The sequence below is a fragment of the Petromyzon marinus genome, chromosome 57, assembly GCF_048934315.1.
Source record: "Petromyzon marinus isolate PM22_M1 ecotype Great Lakes invasive population chromosome 57, UKy_Petmar_22M1.pri1.0, whole genome shotgun sequence".
Lineage (NCBI taxonomy): Eukaryota > Metazoa > Chordata > Hyperoartia > Petromyzontiformes > Petromyzontidae > Petromyzon > Petromyzon marinus.
In genome coordinates, this window is record NC_133723.1 from 8,121,564 (window position 1) to 8,148,803 (window position 27,240).

The 27,240-nt window shown below is 48.5% G+C and overlaps 1 protein-coding gene across 6 annotated transcripts in view; it reads left to right on the plus strand.

The window, feature by feature from the left end:
* LOC116954934 (gamma-aminobutyric acid type B receptor subunit 1) overlaps positions 1–27,240 on the plus strand; it is a 343,393-nt gene that overhangs the window by 226,813 nt on the left and 89,340 nt on the right. For all 6 annotated transcript variants that reach the window (XM_032975771.2, XM_032975769.2, XM_032975772.2 and 3 more), the window contains 2 exons: positions 1,270–1,458; positions 1,805–1,867. In XM_032975771.2, the coding sequence (XP_032831662.2) occupies positions 1,270–1,458; positions 1,805–1,867 (252 nt within the window). The remainder of the gene's footprint in view (positions 1–1,269; positions 1,459–1,804; positions 1,868–27,240) is intronic.

Consider the following 27,240-nt stretch of genomic DNA (forward strand, 5'->3'; position numbering starts at 1 on the left):
TTGTGGGGGTGCGAGATGCCCTTTCTGGGGGTGTGAGATGCCCTTTCTGGGGGTGTGAGATGCCCTTTCTGGGAGTGTGAGATACCCTTTCTGGGGGTGTGAGATACCCTTTCTGGGGGTGTGAGAAGCCCTTTCTGGGGGAGTGAGATGCCCTTTGTGGGGGTGAGAGATGCCCTTTCTGGGGGTGTGAGATGCCCTTTCTGGGGGTGTGAGATGCCCTTTGTGGGGGTGAGAGACGCCCTTTCTGGGGGTGTGAGAAGCCCTTTCTGGGGGTGTGAGATTCCCTTTCTGGGGGTGTTAGAAGCCCTTTCTGGGGGTGAGAGATGCCCTTTCTGGGGGTGTGAGATGCCCTTTGTGGGGGTGCGAGATGCCCTTTCTGGGGGTGCGAGATGCCCTTTCTGGGGGTGCGAGATGCCCTTTGTGGGGGTGAGAGATGCCTTTTCTGGGGGTGTGAGATGCCCTTTCTGGGGGTGTGAGATACTCTTTGTGGGGGTGTGAGATTCCCTTTGTGGGGGTGTGAGATGCCTTTTCTGGGGGTGTGAGATACTCTTTGTGGGGGTGTGAGATGCCCTTTGTGGGGGTGAGAGATACTCTTCGTGGGGGTGAGAGATGCCCTTTCTGGGGGTGCGAGATGCCCTTTCTGGGGGTGAGAGAAGCCCTTTGTGGGGGTGCGAGATGCCCTTTCTGGGGGTGAGAGTTGCCCTTTGTGGGGGTGCGAGACATGGCCAGATTCTTTTTTTAGAAGGTAAATCATCGAAAACATGAAGCACGGCCACTTCAGTACAACTTTGTTTAATCAAAGCGATGTATTTATTAACGTCATACATTATTTTAATGATTGAGAACCAATGAGTTGCAAGGCTGCAGTAAATGCGAAGAACCACCGAACTAAACACGTAACAAGCTATGAAAATGTATTATAATAATACCCTTTCTGCCAATAAAACAGGTGTTAAAATGTTCAAACGCCTAATAGATAGCTTTTGCGAGGACTCACGTCTGCATTTACCACACGTACTTGTGGTGAACATTCAAACAAAACGTGCTTTTACAATATACGCAGTCTTTAAAACCGATTCTGCCAGTCCCCGTGACACACAACAAATCAGCATTGGGGTGACACGGTCTCTACCCTCGCCTCGTGCTTTGTGGGAAATCCAGCCCCAGTCGGCTACAGCCGGGGGGGAAAATCCATCATGCCTCTCCACCACCATCCCCTCCCTCCCTCCCCCATCGCCACCCCCACTCGGATCTGCCGGGCGGTGTCAGTGGAGCGGTGTTCGGACAGCGGGCTGGTGCTGAAACACGGCCGGGCGCAGCTGCACAGCGCCGAGGGGAAGCCCGTGGCGGGAGCGGTGGTCGAGTATCACTGCCTCGACGGCTTCCGACTCCACGGCTCGCCCAGGAACGTCTGCACGCGCCGCGGTCAATGGAACTCCACGGCTCCGCGTTGCTTGCGTGAGTCCTCCACCCCCGTCCGCTTAACCCCAACCCCCCCTTGCTTCACAAGGCACAATGTAGTGTAGCACGTAGTGGGGCGCATTGCCTGTGCGATTGCGCGCGGACCTTCCGGCAGCGTCTTTTGGCGAAGAGGGGGAACTTTCTTGTTTTCTCCCATGTACCGTTTGGGACGTGACAGATGGACGGACACGTGCCAATGTTGTATATGCAATGTGTGTACAGATGTAATGCATATTTATATCTATACAGGTGTGCACGGGATTTGTTGTTGTTGGCCATAATAACATCGCGGTATTGACATTTCACGCGTTATCAAGCTAATAATTTTCACTTTGTTGACCAGGAGACGGAGGGGACTCCAACGAAGCGATGGGTCACAACCGCAGGGATCAGGAGAAAAATAAAAGTAAGTTCCGGGTTTCCGTTGTCACCTCGAGTTCACGCCGTGGTCCATGGACACCCCCCCACCCACCACGTGGAGCCCTAAGACCACACTTACTCTTGTGTTAACGACCTCGCCTGCTATGCAGGAGGTCGTTGGCTTCGATCCACACCCTTGACCCCTGCTGTATATTTGGAGTTTGCGGTGTCTGTCTTTTTCTCTCCCCTTGGTGGTCGCGTGGATGTTTCTCCGGGTCCTCCGGTTTTTCCGTTTGCGCATTTAGAATAATAGAATCAACATCACGCCTTCAGAGATATTTGGCTGCTATAAAAGTTACACATCCGATTAACATGGTTGGTTATGTATGGTTCAAAACAAGTTCTGCATACATACTACAACATACATACATGATAAGCCACTTCGTTGAGCTATCATTTGTGGCCAGGTCACTTCTGAAAAAGAGCTATATAGTTCAGTGGCCCTGAACTGGTAAAATGACTAAAATTGTTTCATATTCTTGGTTCTTTCGGTAAAGTCACGTAGAAGGGAAACAATAAAATAATAAAAATATAAAACAATACGATTCTCACGACGTTTCGACTGCAACACAAGTAATCATCATCAGGTCTGAAAACCACAGCAAGAAAATTTGGAAAAAAAATGTCGTGAGAATTTTATTGTTTCATATTTTTATTATTTTATTGTTTCCCTTCTTCGTGACTTTACCGAAAGAACCAAGAATATGAATCCCTGCAGTCACGAAAGCTTTAAATCAATAAATTATTTCATTCGTTTTTTTAATCTTCTACTTTTCTCCCTCTTTATCTCACCTGTTTTGTTGCTGCTCACTCCCGGTTTCCTAGACCGCAGCTTTGGGTTAGCACTGCGATCGTCGCTTGTTGCGTGTGTGGTTTGTGTGTACCCGATGGGAGAGATAGTGGAGTGGTTAGCGCTACGGTGCGCTGCGAATCCGGCGACCCGGGTTCGATTCCCACTCACTGCCAACACCGGTGACGATTATCTGAACCGGTCCTGGGCCTCCCCTAGGTCGACTCAACCCCAACTGAGTACCCTGGTGCGGTGTGTGAACATCGCCACTTGGGGAGGCAAAGGCGGCCGGGCGTGGTGCTGGCCACCCATCCCCTCGTGTGTGCCGTGCCGGCCTTCATAGGTGCACGCTAACAGCACTTGCCCCAACAATCTGTTAAGGCTATACGGGAGATCTTTGTCTTTGTATCCGTTGGCAATTTGGAGAGTGTATTTTGGTATCTGTTCACTGCTGTATTGTTGAAAATCATTAATATGTATTAATATATAATTCCCAAGTGTCCGTCTATCGGTCAAGTTCTGGATTCTCCCAAATTCTACGCCGGTGAAATAAAACATTAATTGATCAAAATAAATGAATCTTACCGTGGATGTTCCCGGGAAATTGTGCAAAAAGATCTTTATGAGACAATGCTCATATCGACCCCCCCCCCCCGCCACCCACTTCCCTCTTGGCACTCGGTTGGTACGGTCCAGATTTGGCGTGGCAGATTCCAACGGTTGTTGCTTGTGGTTGTGGCCTCCGATGGTTGCGGGGTTTACGACGGTGTGATCGTGGTTGGAATCAACGACAGCCAACATGTTTGAGGAGACCTTGGTGGCACCGAAAGGTCAGAGCCCCTGGGTTCGAATCCAGGCAGCAGCAGCAGCAGCAGGAGCCATGTGGTGAAAGGCGTTGCTTTAATCTACATTGTTTTATGGTTGTTATTGTTTGACTTGCATCTCACTGGGATTTTTGCACACAGCGTTGAAATGCGGTGTTTTTTTCTGGAAGACTTTTGCTGTTTTTTGTTCCTGGATTTGTCTGTTGCGTGAAGCCACTTTAAGATGTTTCTTCTTGTTCGTGTTTTTGTTTTGTTGCGGTTGCACCCGAGTCAAGAGCCGCATGGCTCGCAGGGTTATACCTAATAAATGAAACTGAAAACTGAAAAGGGCAAGTGGGTCGATGGCTTTCCGGTCGCACCCAACGAAATTTTGGGTCTTGCGTTTTATTCGGGCGAAATTCCTGCTCCCGAGAATTTTTTATATCGGTTTGACTGTGGCGCGCTCGTGTGCGTCGAGTGGGAGAGAGGACGAGTGAGACCGCGGAGGTAACTCGAAGGGACCTTGTGAGTAGTTCTGTGATGCCTTCTTCCGCGGGCCGTTATCTCCAACGTTGAGGATCGCAACATTTCAGACGGAGATTCCCTCCTCCCGGTGATTCGATTCGCCGTCACAATGTGTGGAGTGTATTTGCACGTGTTGAACTTCTTTCGCACCGTACGTAGCCAACTGTGCTAATCGGAGGTGCAGTGTTGAGTCTATGTGTAGTGTTAGTCTATGTGTAGTGTTAGTCTATGTGTAGTGTTAGTCTATGTGTAGTGTTGAGTCTATGGGTAGTATTGAGTCTATGTGTAGTGTTAGTCTATGTGTAGTGTTAGTCTATGTGTAGTGTTAGTTTATGTGTAGTGTTAGTCTATGTGCAGTGTTAGTCTATGTGTAGTGTTAATCTATGTGTAGTGTTAGTCTATGTGTAGTGTTAGTCTATGGGTAGTGTTAGTCTATGTGTAGTGTTAGTCTATGTGTAGTGTTAGTCTATGTGTAGTGTTAGTCTATGGGTAGTGTTAGTCTATGGGTAGTATTGAGTCTATGTGTAGTGTTGAGTCTATGTGTAGTGTTAGTCTATGTGTAGTGTTAGTCTATGTGCAGTGTTAGTCTATGTGTAGTGTTAGTCTATGTGCAGTGTTAGTCTATGTGTAGTGTTAGTCTATGTGCAGTGTTAGTCTATGTGTATTGTTAGTCTATGTGTAGTGTTAGTCTATGTGTAGTGTTAGTCTATGTGTATTGTTAGTCTATGTGTAGTGTTAGTCCCTGTGCAGTGTTAGTCTATGTGCAGTGTTAGTCTATGTGCAGTGTTAGTCTATGTGCAGTGTGTATGTTAAACTTCTTTCGCACCGTACGGAGCCAACCGTGCTACTCGGAGGCACGCGTTGTAGAAACCGCGCGTGTGGTTGAAACGTGCTAGAGGTGCTCGCTTAACAGCACTTGCCCCAACGGTCTGTTGGACGGCTATACGGGGGATCTTTGTCTTTGTAAATTTGCGGCCCTTTGTCAGTCAATTGATCCTTATGGCGGCACCCCGGGATACCAAATAATAATAAAAAAAATTGCCGAAGAAATTTTACATTTTATTTCTGGGACACTATTTTTTTGTCCAGGGGTGTTACTTAACTCCGCGACTGGGGTTACCAATCGATCCGAAATCAGTGCCGCACTCAGCGATGTCGAAACGCAGCGAGGGCGCACCGTGGTGGTGGTGGTGGTGCATCGTGAGTACAGCTCGTCGAGATGAGCCCATTGCCGCATCGCCGACCATCAACAGGCTGAAAGTGACTGCATCACGGACATCGTGCGAGAGCCTGGGTGTACTGTGGTACCCCGAGGTTCAATTGCCGGATGTATTTTTACTGGTGTCTCGGTTTGTTCGTGTGCTTTTCTGTTGAAACTCTGAGAGTACTCATTTGTTTGTGATAGTGGGGGGGGGGGGGGGGGAGGGTTTCGGAGGGAGGGGGGGGGTTTATCGCGTAAATTGTGTCGTAAACCCACCTCCACCCGACACAGCCAATCGGTGTGGCGTGCCACGTGAACAAAAAACCGTGCCGCAGCATTTCGCGTCGCTTGCCTCATCTCCCCAACCGCAGAACGTCACTCAAGCCACCAAGACGGCTGAGCGCAGTGTGAAGTTCGCGTAGCGTCCGAATGTGACTGCGTCTCTTCGTCACGTGCCACGGCGAGAGGGACGAGGAGGTGTTTTGATTTATCGGATGGATATTTTTTTTTTGGGGGGGGGAGGTTTCGGTAAAGTCACGTGGATAGGTTCAAAGAAAAATAAAACCTATCTAACGTTACCGAAAGACCCAAAGAGTATGAATTCCTGCAGTCACGAAAGCTTTAAGTCGAGATTTTTTTTATCGGATGGAGTGCGCGTTTTTTTTTCTGTTTCCAGTTATAACCCGAGTGCCAAACAGCGATGAGAAACTCAACAACCCGTGACGAAGAGACGCAGTCACATCCAGACGCTATGCGAACTTGTGTTTGTTTTCTACGTTTTCTAACTAATTTCAATGGTACAGTATATTTTTTTCAAGTAATGGTACCCCAAACTTTCGCAGCTTTTATAAATTTCCTTTTCACACCATCAATAGGTAAACTCCCCCCTCCCCCCCTTCCCCCCCTCCCCCCTTCCCCCCTTCCCCCCCTCCCCCCGCGCCAAACGGCACGTACACCACCTTTTTCCTAAAATCCGCCAATCAAATGCTAATTTCTTTGTCAGAACACCTTGTTTGCTCGCACACAATTTAAAGGTCCGCTGTCTGAGCGTGGTTGTGTTTCGCTAAATTCTCCTGTTTGATGAGTACTAGGTGCCTCGGTGAATGTATATGCTCTGACTTTAACATAGCTATTTCTGTGACCAGTTACAAGCTAATCACTCAGCTATTTCAATGCTAAATTATATGCTAATTCCTTTGTCAAGGCGCTTTGTGTTTTCTTCTCACACAGCTTAAAGGTCGTGATCTAAGCGTGGCTTCTTCCACTCCAGCGCTGTCCTCCAGAGTCTCGTCCCTTCACCTGATGAAGGCCGCTTGTGTTGTGGCCGAAACGTCGTGATTTTTTGTTATTTTATTTTCACCTACGTGTCTTTACCCAATAGAACCAAAGGGTTTGTTTTCTATGTGTTTGTTTCTACAACAAGCACGTACAAAACAAAACAAAAAAAACTCCACCCCTCTTCGCTAAAAAATTGCACGATTATTTCTGGATGGATAGCCGGCCAAAATAAGACGGGTCCTCGTATCGCCAACACGGAGAGGTCCCTTTCGATTTAAAGCTTTCGTGACTGCAAGGATTCATCTCCTTTGGTTGTTTCGGTAAAGTCACCACGTAGAATGAGAATAAAATAATAAAATAACACGACAAAATCCTCGCGACGTTTCGGCCACAACGGCCGCTTGCGTTGTGGCCGAACGGCCGCTTGCGTTTGTGGCCGAAACGTCGTGAGAATTTTATTGTGTTATTTTATTATTTTATTCTCATTCTACGTGGTGACTTTACCGAAAGAACCAAAGAAAACGGAGAGGTACCGTTTGTCGCCACTAGAGGTCGGTATCGACTTCATAATCGCACGGGGTACGTTTAGCCAACACCGGATGTACCGTTGCGTGTAGTATGCCGAACTTATTTCGCACCGCACGCACCACAACCGCGCCAATCGGAGCTAAACGCAACACAAAGCAGTTCTAAAGAAATTCGTTTTCCATCGAGATGATTTAAAAGTGGCATCGCTCCTGTGGCTCCCAAAATACAGTATGGGAAGGGAGAGCGTTCCAGACGGCCGCGATGCGGTGTCCGCCTTTGTTCGATGTTCCAGACAAAAGCCGCCGCTGCTGCTGCTGCTACTGCGAGGATAATCGGAGTTGGCGTGATGGTCAGCCAAGGTATTGTGGTTCATTTGTGGCAAGCACTTTGTGTGAAAGCGGAGGAGCGACCGAATTGGACGCGATTTAGCTATGGGGAGGAAACGGCCAGCAGTGTTGTTATTGGCGAACATCTTAATATCTCGCCACGGTGGTGAGATGTTAACTACCTCGCCTGGCGTACAGGAGGTTGTGGGTTCGACCCCTAACGCCTGCTGTATATTTGTTAGCTTCGATGTCTCCCTCTCTCTCTCTCTCTCCCCGTGGTCGTGTGGATTTTCCCTCCAGGACCTCCGGTTTTTGCCTCCACATTTAGAATCAACATCGCGCGTTTAGATGTATTTGGGCTGCTTTAAATTTCCACACGATGAGCCGCTTTTGTTAAGCTATCATTTGTGATAGCCAGGTCGCTTCTGAACAAGAGCTATATTACACATCAGTGGGCCTTATCTGTTAAAATAAATAAATAAGATAGTTGCTTTTTTGTTTATGTGTTGAGTGTCGTTGTTGTTAATTGTGCTTCTGGGCAGCAGCAGCAGTGTCGTGACCACGAGGGTACTTTAAAGAGTTTGTTTGTAGTTCCATGTGGAGAGGTCAGCGCTTCTATAATGTCACCGCTTAGATGTCGGTTTTTTTTTATTAGGTCACTGCAATTGAGCATTTTTTTTGTTTTGTTTTTTGATGTCGGCGTCGTTTTTGATGTCAACCGTTTAGGGGCTTCCGTCGGCGCACACCGGAGTCCCGGGGGACCGGCGCTCTCTCGCCGGGCCTCCAGCGAGAAGGGGAATGAACTCGGCTCGTACATGTTAAAAAAATAATAAACCAAACCTCATCGCGATTTTCTCAACGCCGAATTTGTCCCTCTGCAAATGGCCCTCGACCGGCGTCTCGTGCTGCGATCACTGCCGTTGCGTGTGCAGTAAAGCGTCCTGATTTATAACCCTCATTAGAGGGTGCGGCATGACTCCGCATTGGTTCGGCTCCGTTTCAGTCCACTGCTGGATGAGGGCCTCCCCATGCCATGCCGGTGATGGGCGTTTGTAAACATACTTCACCAACCTTGTCAGTGTGGGTCGGTGATATGGGCGGCCGGGGCTGAGAATCAATCACAGGGGGCCTCCAAATGCCATGTCAGTAATGGGGGGCTTTTTTTCACCATACTACACCAACCTTGTCAGTGTGACAAGGTTGGTGTAGTATGGAGAGAATTGCGCTCACCCTTCGTAATGCGGAATGTTTTTTCCACCGCGGGGCATGATCGCCCCACCGTTGCGCGTGAGATCAGGAGGTCACTTTTCACTGTTGGCATCACGTGTCCCCTCCCCCACCAAGCCTTCTTTGTACCTTAGAGCAGGTGGCAACGCCTAGCAACATCTTCGCTTTTATCTCTTCAATCGTCTCGCCTCCTAGACCTCCTCGTATTCTGCCCCCACCCCCTTCCCCACCCCCCTTATTATTGGCGTGGCTCTGGCCTCATTCTGGCACAGCGGCAAAAAAAACACGTTTAAACGTGTAGTCCAAGTTGATTTGTCGCGAGTCGAACTCCCATTGATTTGGCTTGACAGACATCCTCCCGGTTGCTACCGTGGACCATCAAACTTACTCAACGCGCGCGAGCTTTGATTTATTTGTTTTGTGATGCTCAAGGTTTTCTAAGTCGGCGGCAGCGAGGTGGTGGTGGTGGGGGGGGTCCCGACGGTACTGGCTCAGTGGTCTGACATTGAGGACAATACCCATCAGCACAGGGCCTCCGCGAGTGGCCCCAGACTGTTGCGGCGTTTTACAAATGATTGTTGATCCTGTACAAGAGTGGGTTTTGTTCAACAGAGCCCACTTTTTTCTCGTCGTTTTGTCAGTGGCCTTCCATATGCGATAGGCAGCGGGACGGTTAATTTCCCATTGGGTTTGGACGCTCCGGGTCACTGCACAAATTGGAGAGGGCGCGTGGATTATGATGGCGCAATTGCGCAAGAGGTGGCTGGCGCATGTACCGAGGACTTTTGATGCGAGTAACTGTGATTCAGAACGAGAATCTGTATTTATCCTGGAGGAATCCGAAGAGCTATGAAGCTCTTTTTCACATATGTTTAGTAAGGGCATGAAAAAAATAACTCGGGTATACCATTTTTTTTCAAATTTTCTTGCTGTGGTTTTCACACCTGATGGTGATGATTGCTTGTGTTGCAGTCGAAACGTCGTGAAAATTTAATTGTTTTATATTTTTATTATTTTATTGTTTCCCTTCTACGTGACTTTACCGAAAGAACCAAGAATATCGGGTATACAAGTTCGATTTTCCGACACTAAACGCAAGCTTTGCAAAGGCAGCAAAGCAACAAAAGCAGTCCCGGACCACACCAAGACAACACACAGCCCACTAAATGAAGTGGCGCGTTAAAACGTTAAACAAGTCAATACATAAACAAACATGAAGCATGGAAGTGCACTTGTACGTACATTCCAAGTGCAAGCTTGGGCATGGCAGCAAAACAACACAAACGATCCAAGGCCACACCAAGACTTTACGGTACCTCGATTGCAATGCTGTACCGCGCCGAATTGAAGCAATTGGCGGGACCCCGGGGTTACCATCACTGCCCCTGGGTGGGAAAAACCGCGTAGCGACACGAGTCTTGCCTTACCGACAACAAAACTAGTGGTCAATCGATTGGCCTCGTCGAGAGCTACTCGGGGCACTAAGTTTCGTAAAAAGTTGAAAAATTACACAAACACGTTAAATTCACCGCCTGGGGGGGGGCGGTGGGGCTCGCCTTGGCAAAGAAGCTGAGGATCGACGGCTGACCGGAGGGCGGCGGACGCCCCCCGGGGCTCGCGTTTGGCCGTTGGGGGGGGGGCGCCCATCGTGTTGATCGCCGCCTGCTGCTGGCGCTTGTTGTTGGCGTGGTAGTCTGGGCGGGCGGCGCGTTGCTGTCGGGATCACGTAGTGGGGCGGACTGAAAAATAATAATTATTGTTGACCTGATTTTTGCGGGACCCCGGGGTCCCGCAAAATGATTCAATTGTAAAAAAAAATAAAACCCCAAAAAACCAACACCAGCTTCAACAGAGCAGCGAGTTCACATTTTTACATCGGACCATGGGAGATGGGCACGAGGAAAGGAAGCGATGGCGCAGCTGTGGTGGCAACATCGCGGGGCCTGAGCCAAGATTACCTCCTGATCTTGTAATGCGCCAGTCGTCGCCGTTGTTGACGTCGTCGCCGCACAAACAAAAACAATTATGTTGAACACGAAGGCTTTCGCGGCCAATATCATCCATAATAGAGGTTTTTTTGGGGTTAGATCGCGTAAACATATAAATGTGTCGTAAAAAAACCCGCCACCACCCGACACAGCCAACTAGTAAATGATTGTAAATGTTGTGGCTCGGCTCTCCAACACACCGGTGAAGTGCTGTACCAGTGACGAATTGGCCAAGTTCTGTTTACGTGGTCACATAAACAGAACGTGTTGGAGAGCCAAGCCACAACATTTACAATCATTTACTAGCTGGCTGTGTCGGGTGGTGGCGGGTTTTAACGACACATTTATATATTCACCTGATCTAACCCAAAAAAAAACCTCTATTACGGAAAAACAATTCTGAGGCCCTTCCGATCGCATCGGTGATGCACGCAACTTAATTAACCCTTTCACGTGTCCGAGACGTCTGCAAGTGTGCAGGGTGCGGGTGTCCCGTTCACCGCTGGTGCTCTCGGAACGTGGGCAAGCTGCTCGGCATTCATTTTATTTAGAGAGGCGTAGTAGCGCCGTTGTTTTTGAAAGACATCGTTACTCACCGCATAGAACTGTAGCGACACGACCGCCGCACTGTATGATAGCCGGCGCCAAATTGTGCCACATGCACTGGCGGAGCCAGTGGGGCGGGGGGGGAGGCACGTGCCACCCTTAATTATCCGATCGAAATCCCTCATTTCGATCGGATCATTGGGGTTTATTAGTAATTAATCGGCATTTTGCGACCCTCACTGCCACTGTGTAGCATATTATTACGTGCCAGGAACTCTATGAGATGATAGGACAATAGTCCGAGTCCATCATTGGCAATAAGTAACGGTAAAGCAGGTATAAGTCACTCACAGAATTGTGCGCAGTTGCGTCTACAGTCCACGACTTCCCTGAAGGCATCGACACCTTCAGCGAGCGCCACGCCGATCACTAACAACGCGGTTCCAATTCGACCCCTCGATCGGTGGCTGCGCCATCGCCGCACACGCGTCGAGTAACAAGCAAGGGACAAGTCCCTACTTACTAACAACTCCTTACTTACTAACAACTCCTTACTTACTAACAACTCCTTACTTACTAACAACTCCTTACTAACAACTCCTTACTTACTAACAACTCCTTACTTACCAACAACTCCTTACTTACTAACAACTCCTTACTTACTAACAGCTCCTTACTTACTAACAACTCCTTACTTACTAACAACTCCTTACTTACTAACAACTCCTTACTTACTAACAACTCCTCCATCATTTTCCATTGCTGGAGGGGTTGCCCCCCCCTACCTGAAAATCCTGGCTCCGCCATTGGCCACACGACCTTCCCGCATGGCCTCGCGGGATCCTCGGTGTAACCGATAAAGTTGTTTTATATTCTTAGTTTTTTCGGTAAAGTCACGTTGAAGAGAAACAACAAAATAACAAAATATGATGATGACCGTTTGAGTTATGGTCGAAACGTCGTGAGAATTTTTTATTATTTTATATATATTTTGTTATTTTGTTGTTTCTCTTCAACGTGACTTTACCGAAAAAACTAAGAATATGAATTACTGCAGTCACGAAAGCTTTAAATAAAAAAAAAAAGTTGTTTTACTTTAGTTTTACTTCTGGTTTCGTTCTGACGATGTACACGTACGTCATCGGAACAGATGTCGGAAGCAAAACCGATGACGTACGTGTACATCATCAAAACGTACATTGCACCTTCTGATGATTTCCATTGTCAGTCGTCGGAACGGGAACGGGTTAACAACAGGGGCCGGCATGGCTGTGGTCGGTGGTGGCCACGTCACGTGGATCTCCACCGCATGACCCAGGCCCGGCTTCAAACCAGAAGGGAAAAAGAGCAAGGCAAGAGCTGTGATGGAAGTTGACCGCACAACGCTGGCGGTAACTTGACGAAAACTCCGTCGGCGGCGGCAGCCAGCGGCCGATTGTAGCTCCCGAGATAAGAATGGGCAACCACGTGAATCGCTTCAAGCAGCAGCAGCAGCAGCATCGTGATCTTGAAATTGATTCGTACTCCACATTATCACAACCACCGCTGCCACTGTCATCTCGACCACCATTTATTACCGGTCATCCTCGCAGCGGCGGCTTTTGGCGAACCATCGAACAAAGACGGTGGTGCCCGCATCTTGTGGCCCTTTCAGAGTCGCTTCTGCGGCCGTCTGGAACGCCGCTCTTCCTTGCGATATTAGGAATCAGCTGGGGCTATGTACTTAAAAAAAATAATCTAGATTGACAAACTCATTTCTTTAGAATTGCTTTTCGTGTTTTTAGTTTGCTACGTACTGTGCGAAAAAAGTTCTATGTACTTATCACCACCACCACTACCCATGTCATCTAGCATCACCACGACAACCACCACCACCTCCCATGTTACCCAGCACCACCACGACCACCATCCCCACTGATGGATGTGAATGCGCACAGGGAGTTCATCTGGCTCTGTGCAGAGCAACGAGATCCCGATTTTGAATGTGTTTTCTTACGAAAAAATATTTTATCTTAATAATTTTAAGAACCACACAAACTCCCCCACCCCTCCTCCTGTCGGCCTTCTTTTGGATGACACATTTCACAGGCGGTGTGTGTCTCACTCCCTCCACACTCCGCAACGCTCATTGGCAAAGCTTCCCAGTTGCCTCTAGCAACAACAACAACAAAAATCACACATGGTGCCGGCCAGTAGGCACACAGTTCCATTCGATTTTAATGGCGAAATTAACCGTGGGTATTTTTTTTACTCGAATCTGCCTTTGGACCGATCGCCGGATATAAATGCCGGATCTTGTCACACCATGGGTGCTAAGCTGGCGGGGGGGGGGGGATGAGCTACACGGTGATTAGCAGGAGGGATGTTAAGCAAAATCCATTGTTGTACAGTACTGTACCCGTAATTCTTTGCTCCTACCTCCTAGCTATGTTCCTCACGTTCGTCGACTCTCGCTGGAATATGATCGAATAATCCTCCATGATTTGTGTGGCACGCGGGAGAGACCCCCCCCCCCCCAACTCATCAAGCAGTGGGTTGACAGAATGGCAGTACGCCGATATAATACTGTTATCCAGTGCATTGTAGCCAACAACAACAACAAACTACGTACAGCCGAGGTGGTCCCGTGAGGCAGTGTGACAGCATCACGTGCCCGTGCTGTGCTGCTGATGAGTCCCGATTGCGACGGGAACCGGTCCGCATTCGTCTGATGCAGTCGCTCGATCACGTTCGCTCATGTTTGCGTTTGACGGCGACCCTCTTGACGGTGCAGGTTCCACAGGAGCTGCAGGTTGTTTTTTTTATGTTTTTCCTCTCTCTCTCTCTGCAAAATGCTCGCGCGGAGTTTCCCGTGTGCTCCTGCATCTGCTGTTGTTGTTGTTGTTTGAAACGCGTCGAATTTGGGGGAGGGGGGGGGTTTCCTCTCGTCATTTGCAGATTAAGATTGGGTCAAGGAATTTCTTCCCATCCGATCGATCGATCCATCGATCGATCGGTCGGTCACTTTGCCCACGTGTGCTCTCCTCGCAACGGACGTGTGCTCCAGCCCCAGACGTTTCCACGTTTGCGTCGCGTTCGTGCCGTTACCACAGCCTGACGGGACACCCTTGGGGCCGTCCATAAATGACGTCACGCACCTAGGATGGGGGGGGGCGGGATCAGATATTTGTGACGATGTGTGACGATGGGCGGGGGGGGGTGTTTGAGAAATGTGACGTCACATCAAAAATGCGCAACAAATAAATATAGACAACACGTTCTACTTAATTAAATAGACGTTTTCATAAATGTTTTCTCCTGCAACATCAGAGCGCAGCGCCACATTAAATACGCACTACAATGACAATAGTTTAAAGCGATTTGTAGCATGTTTTTTTTGGGTGGGGGGGGGGCAGAGCTTTGTGACGTCATATTTGAGGGGGGTCTGACTTTTTGTGACGCCGTGTGACGAAGGGGGGGGGGTAAAAATCGTCCAAAATCGCGTGACGTCATTTATAGACGGCCCCTTTACCGGCGAATTATTTTCGCGATTAAAAAAACATATATATCGCGAATGTACGTGTGCCCTGCATTTGCCAGTCTATCTCGGTTAGGCTAACCCCATGGAACCTGGGTCTGTCCCTTGACCACCTGCAAGCGAGCCTTCGACACTTCACGTGGCCCCAAAGTGCAACCTAGCCTGGCACAAGCGCCGTGGTGAACGGTGGCTGTTGTTGCTGTTGTTGCTGCATAGCTACACTGATTTTTTTGGCAAGATGTCCGACGTGTCGTTCCACGTGCTTCTTCGATTCAGTTTATGACGATTACGTTTCTGTTGAAAGAAGCCGCCGGAGCATGAACAACAACTATAAACTCTTCTTCATTTGACCAGGTAAGGCTCACTGAGCTACGTAGCTCTTTTATACAGAAGCGACCTGGCCACGAATGACATCCCGACGAAGTCACTTATCACGTGGAAATGTACAGCAGCCAAATTCTCTAAAACGCATGTCGATTCTAAATATGGGGGGGGGGACTGATGACCCCGAGAGAAATCCACGCGATCACGGGGAGAACACGGAAACTCGAAATATACAGCAGCAGCAGCAGGCGTCGGGGTCGGGATCGAACCCCACGAACCTCCTGTACACCAGGCGAGGTAGTTAACATCTCGTAGCCACCGTGATGATGATGAGTGAGAAATAGAGAGACACACAAACTCCAAATATACAGCAGCAGCAGCAGCAAGCGTCAAGGTCGGGATCGAACCCACGAACCTCCTGTACACCAGGCGAGGTAGCTAACATCTCCTAGCCACCGTGATGATGCTGAGAGAAAGAGACACAAACTCCAAATATACAGCAGCAGCAGCAGGCGTCAAGGTCGGGATCGAACCCCACGAACCTCCTGCACGCTAGGCGAGGGAGTTTAACAGCTCGGCACCACGGTGCATGGAGCCAGAAGTCAGACATCAAGTGACGGTAGTGGCAGCGAGGGTTGGTGGATTGCACAATGTTAAAAAAAAAACGAATCGCCATCTGTTTACACCTGTACGGGGATAGAGTGTTACCCCTTCACGTGTTGGAGTTTTTCTCCGGGTGCTCCGGTTTCTTCACACAGGTGAACACTCATTAATTGGCCGATGACACCTTAATAATATATATAGAGGATCGCAGAGCTTGGAGGGGAATTTGGTACTGGCTGACCACCTGCCTCTGCTGCCTTCCCTCCTGCATGTGTTATTACATCAGAGAGCTGTTACACTAGAGAGCTAACTGTTTATACTAAAAGGTCGTGGCAGTACACAACGGGACAAACGTTGCTGGCAGTGGCTCCCGGCAATCAATCACTGGCAACTGTGGCAACTTGGTACAGCGATGGCCAGAGAGTGATGGAGTTTTTACGTCCGGCTAATGGGAAGAGAGGTTTTTTTTTAAATTGCGTTTTGTAACGAGCAATAACTTGTCTAGAGAACACGGTGACTTATCTTTAACTCGTTAACAAGATAAATAAGCGGCCGATGTACCTTATTCCCATTCTTTTTTTAAATCTGTCCCCGCCATCAGCCACCGTCGCCTTCTGGGGAGTGCAAGCATCGGCGCAACACGATCAAAAAAAAACTCCGCACGAGTCGACGGCGGAAGGCGTTCGGCTCACTTGAACCAACGCTGGTGAACTGCCAGATGTCGGCAGTCAAACTCCCTCCCTGCTCAATGTGGGCGCTGGTTCAACGCAAAATTATAATGATAACGCGACGCCAAAATAATCATTAGCGTCAGTTGTCGACGCCGATATGGGAAGAAGGCGTTCTCGTCTGCGTATTTATTTTGGTTGTTCACGTATCACCCTGGGTGACGCGAATTATTCTTTTTTGTAGTTCGCGTTGTTATAAACGCCGGCTTGGGGGCCCGGTGTTGTGTCAAGAGGCTGAACCAACTTGTCAGAGGTCGCGAGCTTAAATTGTGGTTAGAGGTCAACTGACCGATTGCCCCCGTGGGATCGATTACAAAGATTACCACTTTGCAGGAAATCAATGGGAAAGTCAATCGTGGCCGGATTGTAGTGGTCGTGCAAATTAGCGATTGTACAAATTGTCCAAAAGTGGTTTTACAAAATAGGTAAGTCAATCGTGGTTGTACACATTACCCGATTGGGATTATGCGTAGCAATTGGGATGTACGCATAGCAATTTAAACGAAACTATTTTCATTTCATCAGGCAAGGCCCACTGAGCTATGTACTGTAGCATTTTTCTTACGCGACTTGGCCACAAATTATAGCTCAACGAAGTGGCTTATCGCGTGGAAATGTATGCAGACATAATCTAAATAATCTAAACACATATCGATTCTGAATGTGGAAGGAAAAACCTGAGGACCATGGGGAGAACATACAAACTACAAATATTCCCGGTGTCACAATCGGGGTGGGATCCACGACCTCCTGTATACCGGGCGAGGCAGTTAACATCTCCTAGCCACCACGGCGCTGAGCAGAGCAACGAATACAATTTCACATTCAGGTGGTCAAGCCAGACAACTGCTGTGATGTTCCCTTCGTGTGTGTTGATCGGGCATTCGCATCGTTACACATTGTACGGTCTCTGTTCTGGATGACCGCAGTTGCACACTGCTGCTGGAGAGTTTTTATTTTTATTTTCCACTTGTGCATCGGGTATCCGCATCTACTGCCATGGTTTGTACGGATGCGGTTTACGGAGGACCATGAGCTCGGTGCAAGGTGTATTTAGACCGGCTCACTTGCTCGCCAGCGTGTGCGTGTGTGCGCACACACCCAAACATCGCGCATTGCGCTTCCACGAATCGCGCTTTCCATGGATTCGAAAATTCCATGAATCCCGATCCATTTGAGATTGGTCCGTCCCCCGTCCCCCTCTTATTTTAAAGCAAAAATTGGGGGGGGGGGGGGGGTGCGTCTTATAATCCGGTAGCTGCCCCAGGGCCATCGTTGGTGGGGAGGGGGGGGGGTGATGGGCTGGAGGAATCCGATGACCTGTGAAGCTCTTTTTCACAGTAACCATTAATGTGGAGTTCCCAATTCCGCACTGTGAAACCCAATTAGCTTGGCCGATGGCAAACAAAAATAATCCATGTGTCTGAATAAATGATACCCCCCCACCCACCCCACGATGTGCAGATCGTGGCACGCAACGATAGTAACGGGCTGTCGAAGAGAAGCAATTCCGTGCTGGAAAATCGTAAGCGTCACTCGACTTAAATCCTGTACATTTTGATACAAATGAGCCCATTGGTGTTACCCTATCTCTCATAAACACACAAAAAAACCGCAATCATAACCAACATCTGAAATTGGAAATGCAGCCGCGTGTAGATGCTAAAACACAACCAGATTGTAAGGTGCCTTCAACCAAATTGCACGTGTATAAATAACTAAAGATTCGCATGTGATTCTTTCATAATAATAATTTTAAAATATCATCGGCAGCCGGCTGGCTCAGAGGTCAGGTCACTGAGCCGTCACTGTCGACGTCCTGGATTTTAATCTTGATTTCAGCCGTCCGTGAATAAACTGGCTTCTCAGATATAATGAGTTTGATTGCCTCGGTCCATTCACCAATAACTGCAGACGAAAAAGAAACCCCCCATCATATTAAATTGGATTTTCCCATAATTTGGCGGCATTCCAGCTCTTGAGAATAAAAAAAAAATTATATATCAGTTTGACTGCGAATGAGATTAATGTGTTTTTATGTCGCTTTGGTGTGTGTGTGTGTGTGCGAATGTGAAGCCAGCCTCTCTCGTGTGCGTAAAAGCGTGGCACTGGAATGGATCTCAAGAAGTGGTTCTGCCACATCTCCTTCCACGGGCTGCGCTCTTGCGAGACTTGGACCGCTTCCTCTCATGGCACGACGCCGATAGCAGAACATACGTTTAAAATCCTTGTGAACCCAGGTCCTGTTGTGTTGTTGTTGTTGTACGGGACGGGTAGAATCAAAAACCTCCCCCGGAGACTCCACTCTCATTTTAGGAGCTGGCTCTTTTGTCGAGCGAGAGCGGAAAAAACCCCTCCGCCTCCTTCAAGTGAGGTCGATGTTCCCCCCCGTTCTTTTCAAGCAGTGGTTTTCCCAACCTCTGGGAACATCCGAGGTGCCTCCGAGAAGCCGGGGAAAAAGACGGCGTGTTAAGTTACAAACGACGCAATTGTATGCAACTGAGAGGAGAAGCCAATGCAAGATTGTTGAATAAATATCGTGAGACAGACCTAAATGGAAGGAAGCTAATAGCTCAGTGGGCTTTACCTGGTAAAATAAAATACTTTAGTTTATTGGTATTGTCTTTGTGATTTGCTTACCTTTTCCACTTTGCACTCCAATCTTTTATTTTTTACCTACGTGACTTTACCGAATAGAACCAAAGAGTACGTGTTTTTTCTATTGTTTGGTGTCGTAAGGTTCTGATCCGCCTCTACTGGACATGTGTGTCAAAACGATAGCTTCATAGCTCATCGTATTCCTCCAGCATGAATAAATATTCTGATTCTTTTCGAGAAACGACACGGCAATTTTTGATGTTTTAAACAACGCTACTATTGGTCGAGTTGCGGTCCACAATTTTTTTTGTTATTGTTCACCATGGCTTGAGAGTGTCCCGGATTCTCTCTATCTCTCTCTCTCTCTCGCGATGGCTGTGGACCGCACTTTAACCGCACTCGGACGCAGCCACGGGAGATGCGCGTCGCAAACACGTCGTTCCTGAAATGCAAAATCAAAGGGTCTCCAAGCTGCGACCGTGGCAAAAGCCGAATACATGAAACACGCCACAGACGAAGAGCGTTGCATCCACGCGCACCCTGGGCGGTGTCGCTGCAAATCCGCACAGCATCTACTGCCGCCTTGGATTGGCTGAAGGGCGTTGACATTCAACTATGACATCGTCCGTACAAACCGTTGCTTGCATTCCGCACGGAAGAATACGAATTTGTGCAGACGTGAATGAAGAGCCGGCCTAGTTGCGCGAGTGACGCAATGACATCCAATTATCCAATGTGAACTGGACAATCGCCTTATTTATACGGTGCCAATCCAATCAGGATCCTTGTTTATCGTAGACAAGCGAATGCCACCGAGGTGTGCTAGTGACTTTTTGAAGTCATGCATGCCTATACAGATCACCATACGTCAGACAATAACAGGGAAGAATAATAATAATAAACGTTTTTGGGTGAGATCGCGTTATTTATAAATGTGTCGTAACCTTCCAACGTCCGACACGGGCCAATCAGTAAAAAAAAAATGTCACGTTGACAAAAGACAAAATAGTTCACTGCTTTAGCCCACCGATGTGTTGAAGAGTGAATCCACAACATTTACAGTTGTTGAGTGCGACGAGAACAGTGTGCATGCATAGTATACGTTGATTACCATATGTTATAACCCAACCGGCAATGGATACCCATTGTCATTTACAGTGGTACCTCGGAGATCGAACTTAATTCGTTCCAAAACCGTGTTCAAACACCGATTTGTTCGAACACCGAATCAATTTTCGCCATAAGGATGAATGGAAATCGCATTAATTGGTTCCCCACCCAAGGATGCTCCTATTATGGGCCATTTTTACCACAAAGTTTACAATATTAAATTACAGTACAGTATATAAAAGCATACAAAAAACAAGAAACACAGTTATAATTAATAGAATATAAATTAACATTGAACTTCACTTTACCTGTAGTAAGGAGAGTGGATGGCTTGAGTGGAACGTGGTAAGGAGGGGAGGAGGAGGTGTCAGTGTTGCTTGGAAGGGGAGTCCCCCACGTTGGGTACCTGCCCTTCTGGGGTTCTCTCTTTTCTTTGCCTTTTTTTCTAGCACTGCTACTAACTTTTTTTAGGAGCCATTGTGTATGGATAAACACACAAAAAAAACACAAAAATAAATTAAATTAACGAAAAAGTTAACGGAACGGTGTTTTTGGCGGGTCTGCACTGGTGCGAGAGCTACACGTGAACTGGGTTATTCGCCTTTGTCTCGGTCGCCCTGGATACGCGTCTCGGTCGCCATGGATACGCGTCTCGGTCGCCATGGATACGCGCCTCGGTCTCCCTGGTTACGCGTCTCGGTCGCCATGGCTACGCGTCTCGGTCGCCCCGGCTACGCGTCTCGGCCCAAACCGGTTCTTTCAAGTTGTTCGACCTCCGAATTTTTTGTTCGATGTCCGGGGCAAAAAAAAAATGGTCGAAAATTTTGTTCCATCACCGAATTGTTCGAGTTCTGGAGCGTAATCGATCTCAGAGGTTCTACTGTATATGCATTAATTAATCCCCTCCCCCCCACCACTACCCCTTCGCACGTGAAGGGCTCACAAGTGACGTCATCATATCTAGCCCTCTTTTTCAGGAATTTCTCTACAAATCTGGCTGTCTGCCTGATGGTGCCGGTTGTAATTACTGTACAAGCAACGAATTGGCACGTTCTGTTAACGTGACAAACCTTACCAATTGGCTGTGTCGGGTGGTGGCGGGTTTCACGACACATTCATATTTACGCGATCAAACCCCAAAAAAAAAGAATATTATGGACTTTTATATTATTGGTTCTTTCGGTAAAGTCACGTAAAAGGGAATTAATAAAATAATAAAAATAAAACTATGCAATTATCACGACGTTTCGATTGCAACACAAGCAATCATAATCAGGTGTGAAAACCACAGCAAGACATTTAAAAAAAAAAGTGCTCTGGTTTTCACACCTGATGATGATGATGATAATTGCTTGTGTTGCAATCGAAACGTCCTGAGAATTGTATTGTTTTATTTTTTTTATAATTTTATTATTTCCCTTCTACGTTACTTTACCGAAAGAAAGAAGAATGTGAATCCCTGCAGTCACGAAAGCTTTAGAACGAAAAAAAATTACGGACTTTTTGAAGTGATACGTGTCCAGAGCGCGTGCGGGACCCCCCCCTAACCCCAACCCCAACCCCAACCCACGTTTTAAATGCGAAGCTTTCAACCAGAGCCGGCCGACTCCACTCGTCCATCAATGCCGTCGCACGGCCGCGTTCTTGAGTCCCCACCCCCCCCCCCAGTCGAACGCTGGTTTATTTTGTCGCTCGGTCGCGTGCTTGATCTGCCCTGCCGACGTCGGTTAGCGTTTCTTGAGGTGTTAAGCCCGTCAGAGTTAGAGGGGGGATGGGGGATGGGGTTGGGTGGGTTATCTCGTCACTCCAGTATTTGACGCGCGTGGATGCGTGAACGCTGTGGGTCACGCCGTTTTGCGGAGATAATTGAATCCATTAATAACGCCCGCTTGGCCCAGGATGCTGAGATATAACAAAAACGCACGCACGCGCGGACGCACGCACGCAAAAGAGACGGACGGACAAATCATCTCGATGGTGCTGTCGGCCGCTTTGAAAAGAAAAAAATTCCCCGGGCTGATTGAATTCTACGTAAATTAACTTTTACTGTGTATGAACCTCCTGGTTACTACACCACCAGCCCACAGGGGATTGTTGTGTCCGTCCGTGCGTCGTGCATCGAAAAATGGGAGGGGTGGGGCTGGGTGGAGAGGGGAGGGTGGGGAGGGGCTGGGTGGGGAGGGGAGGGTGCGGAGGGGCTGGGTGGGGAGGGGCTGGGTGGGGAGGGTGGGGCTGGGTGGGGAGGGGCTGGTCACCCCGTGGTGCCCTTATAAAACTCAACGTCTCACCTACTCACGCCGGCTTGTGCCCGCCCTCACAGTCGGGCATATTGTGCGGAATACACCACGTGGTGGTGCCGCCGTTGTTGACCCTGGCCATTGACCGAGCAACCCAACGTTCCTACCAGCTCCCTCCGCAGGAGAATGTGTTTTATTTTTTGTCACCTTCCTCCGAAATCGCGTCGTTTATCCGCCGGGAAACACGGACGATGCGTGGCACGCTGCCACCGGCGGTGCTCGTGGCCAGCGGCACACGGGACTTCCAATCCAGAGGTCGCCCGCTTCGATTCAACCTCCCGGGCGAGGCGCTTGAAAGAACGGTGGTAGCACGTTTAACTAAATCCACCCCTATCCCCCCACATCCCTGTCCACCCAGCCTTATTAATTGGTCTCGCCGTATTTATCGACCGTCTAATAAGCCGCTGCAGTCCTTCAATGGAGGAAGCGTCAAACTACAGGAACCGTCTCCCGAAGCCCTCCCGTCACGGCGAGCAGACCTTGATGTTGGCATTGCCATAATGCAAGGTCACATTGTGGTGGCGGAAAGTGCGGATGCTCAGACACCCCTTCACAAGATGTGTGCTGGCAAGCGTGGAAGAAAGGGTAGGCCAAAAATAACCCTATTTAGCTTCACATAGTGGCGGTTTTGAGTAAGTAATTGCAGGGTCGCACTTTTACACATAGAGACATTTGTTTTATTTTACATGCTCTCATGGTGCATGTCGGTGGTGTAGGTCATGTGACGCGGATAACATGCATAGCGAATATATTTATACTCATCTCTTTCCATTGGCTGCCTTACCACAACGGCCATGGTATCGTGTCGTTTTTTATCTTCAGTTAACTTCTTATCGACCAGACAATTCCCTTTGACCAAAATCAGATATCTGAAGCTAAGCAGCATGCAGCCTGGTCAGTCCTCGGATGGTGAACGCTCGTGCTTGCCAGGTGTTGCAGGTTTGAGGATGCGAGGTCCATCCGGAAGACGGCAGTACCGAGGGTCATCTCCTGCCATGCCTGGTGGATTTTTTTTCCAGGTTCCTTGGTTTTTTCCAGCCACATTTAAGGAATTGGCCAAACATCACAATGCGGGGGGACTCTGCTGGCAACGAATCTTGGAGGCTTTCCCGGGTATATAATTTGCAACTTGTTATATATATGTATTTTTTTACTGAAAGGGACATTTTTTTGTGAACGTGATGCCTGTCAAATTCACGCAGCCATGTTGCGAGCCACGTGTGTGCGGAGCCGTCGTGTCGCGGCTCGTGCGCTTAACTACGAACGTAGCGACCCGCATTCGATTCCCGTTCACAGCCAACATCCGTGGCGAATATTTAAGCTGTTTTCCGTGGCCACCCCCTAGATCGACTCAACCTTTTAAACGCGTACTTGCCCGCGGGCACGTGGCCAACATCGGCACTGGCGCCTTGCCAGAACACCACGCCGGCGGCCCTTCGTAGTTTGCCGCTGCTCGCTAACGGCACTTGCCCCTACAGCCTGCGTGGGCTACACGGGGGACCTTTGTTAACGCGCGCGCCGCGCGCGTGGTGCTGCCGTTGGACTTCATACGGAGCGGCGCGGCTTAATTGATAATGATGGATCCGCGTTTGACAAGAGGCAGTTGGGGTCAGTCCTCCCCCCGAGTCGTTGATTTGAAATTCCTAACACGTCCGCCTGCAGCATCGCGTCTTCACGAAACGCCGCACGGCCTCGGCGAGACGAACGCCCTGCACGTCCTCACCTCTCTCCTTGGCACTCACCGAGAGGTGAGGGAGACTGGGGGTGGGGGGGGGAGTCCTCACCACAAAGACAAAGATGCCCCCGCGTGGCCTGTCGTAGACTGTTTGGGGCAAATGCTGTGCTACGAAGGCACACGAGGGCGCGGGTGGACAGCGCCACGCCCGGCCGCCTTTGTCTCCCCAATGGCGATGTTTACACGCCTCACCACGGGAACTCACTTGAGACTGAGTTGACCTCGGGCGAAGCCCATGACCGGCTCGGATAATCCCTCGCTGGTGTTGGTGTGGGTCGCGAATGGGAATCGACTCACCCCACGCCACACTACAACAACCACTAAGTGGCCGTGGTGCTTGTGCCATGCTAGGTGCACACACACACACACAGACACACGTCAGTCGCTTGCGCCTCACCATTGCAGTGGCAGGGCCATTTTAACGACGATTTTAAAGCTCCTTTCAAGAGAAAATGAAAATAATTTGGTGATGCTGTTGTTGGGTTGGCAGTGGTGCAAAATCACAGTGCAAAAAAAATTAATGCCACACATTCGTCAATAACACGGTGACCTTCAAAATATATATCATACCTGTGAGTCCATGATGGTTTACGCTGTATTCTTGTACAGGGGAATTGAGTTTTAAGGTCTATATGGCGTACAGCCATCTCCGTACGGGCACAAAGAAATTGTCTATTTGTTTGTGTTTCTCACTTGTGATGGTGACTTTGTGGGATGAACGTTGAGATTTATAAGGGGGCACGGGGTGACCAATAAGGTCTACATAGGTTTGTAATAAGGTAGAGAGCACTGGTAAGGGGTTGACAGGTTTGTAGTGGTGAGTGTACTGGTGGTGAGTGTGGTAGTGGTGATTGTCTGTCTGTTTGTGTTTCTCACTTGTGATGGTGACTTTGTGGGATGAACGTAGAGATTTATAAGGGGCACGGGGTGACCTATAAGGTCTACATTGGTCTGTAATAAGGTAGAGAGCACTGGTAAGGGGTTGACAGGTTTGTAGTGGTGAGTGTACTGGTGGTGAGTGTAGTAGTGGTGATTGTCTGTCTGTTTGTGTTTCTCACTTGTGATGGTGACTTTGTAGGATGAACGTTGAGATGTATAAGGGGCACGGGGTGACCAATAAGGTCTACATTGGTCTGTAATAAGGTAGGGCGCTGATAAGGGTTTGACAGGTATGATATATAGGCGACGTTTCGGGCAATCGCCCTTATTCGTAGCACATCAAAATATATATACTTCTTTATGATGGTTGAAATAATTCAGAGCCAATGCAATAGCGTAGCACGATGAATCCTAGAGGTAATTAGGCCAATTAAAACCACAGCAGCGCCGTGCGCGTCGCTATCAGTGTTGAAACTATATCGTGTTCAGCTTTACAAGTGGTGTGTCAACGTTTTTTATAGGATTTTTTTGTTAAAAAAAAAACCCCATCGCAACTGAATAACCCAGGTTCATAACGAGGGCGGTGTTTGGCGGAATATACAAAGCCCCCCCCCTCCCCCCCAAAACAAAAACTATGGGCCGTCCATAAATGACGTCACGCGATTTTGTACGATTTTTGACCCCCCCCCCCTTCGTCACACGGCTCACAAAAAGTCAGACCCCCCCTTCCTCAAATATGACGTCACAAAGCTCTGCCCCCCCCCCCACTCCAAAAATATCTAATATAAACATGTTTTTAATCGCTTTAAACTATTGTCATTGTGACGTCAGATTTCTCAACTCCCCCCCCCCTCACCATCGTTACAAATGTCTGACCCCCCACCTAAGTGCGTGACGTCATTTACGGACGGCCCCAACTATAACAACCCCCCCACCCCCACGATTGAACTTAATCCGGTCCTGCACAGTAGGTGAAGAATTAAAAAAAACAATTTTGTATGGAGCCCTCGTTGCTTATTATTGAGGCGACGGTGAGGTTGATGGCGTCTCTTTCTCTTAGCGTGTGGGGAGCGGTGGTGCAGCGGTTAGCGCGCTGCGAGACTGAACCCACCCCACCACCACCAACAACCCCGGGTTCGATTCCCGCAGCTCACGGCTAACGTCAGCGACGATTATCTGAACCCGGGGCCGTCCCCTCCCTAGGTCGGCTCGGCCGTCAAAACGAGTGTGCGGTGTGTGTGTGTGTTGCAGTTAAGACGTCGCCACTGGGGAGACAAAGGCGGCCGGGGCGCTATAGCGGCCACCCATCCCCTCGTTGTTGCCGTGTTGGCCTTCGTAGCTCCTTACTCGCCAGCCTCGATAGTCTTGTCTGTTGAGGCTATACGGAGGCGATCTTTGTCGTCGTAATTTAATTTGCACGTCTGCATCTCACCACCTACACACACCAACTCTCTCTCTCTGTGTTTTAGCAGCAAACACAAAATGGATGCTGTATGGAATAATGAGGCGACGTCGTAATGGAGACACACGGTGGGTGGGGGCGGCGGTGGTGGTGGTTTAAGGTTTATTTTTGTTTTTTTTTGTTGTTCGTGAGGAGGAATGTCGTCTTGAAGAAGGGAAAGGTCTGGCGGGGGAGATTTTTTTCCCCTTCACGAACCTTTGTCGTGTACGTTAACGGGAATTGTTTTCCCGCCAAAAAAATGTTTTCCCTCATAAACGCTAAAAGTGCTCGACGCTTATGCATTTGCACAGGTAACACGTTGTTGTTGTTGTGGTGCCGTGTTGTATTGTTACGAGATGCGTCTGCGTTTAAATGCTTTGTAAGTCCACAACGGCGTAAATTGCAGTTTGCCGTAAATTACGTCGTGTGTTTTTTTTGTTGTAAATTATTATTTCAAACGTCAGTCTAGTTGCATCTATCCCCGTGGAAAGTTACGCGTTAAATGCCATTAATTCCCGTCGCATTTCAATATCAGCTCGCAACGATTATTATACTCTTGGTTCTTTCGGTAAAGTCACGTTGAAGGGAAACAATAAAGTAATAATATATATAAAGCAATACATATATATTTAATTATCTTTTATTGTTTCCCTTCAACGTGACTTTACCGAAAGCGCCAAGAATATGAATCTCACTGCAGTCGCGAAAGCTTTAAATAAAATAAAAAATCTAACGATTATCGTGTTACCATCGTCATCGATGTTCAATCCACTGCTGGATGAAGGCTTTCCCCCTTTCCATCTCCTTTGATATGCGCCGTACATTTTAAGTTTAACGCGCGGGCACTATCCACATTCTCTCGCACAACATCATCTGCGCATGCCGTTTAATAACAAATCATTATTCAGCGCCGTA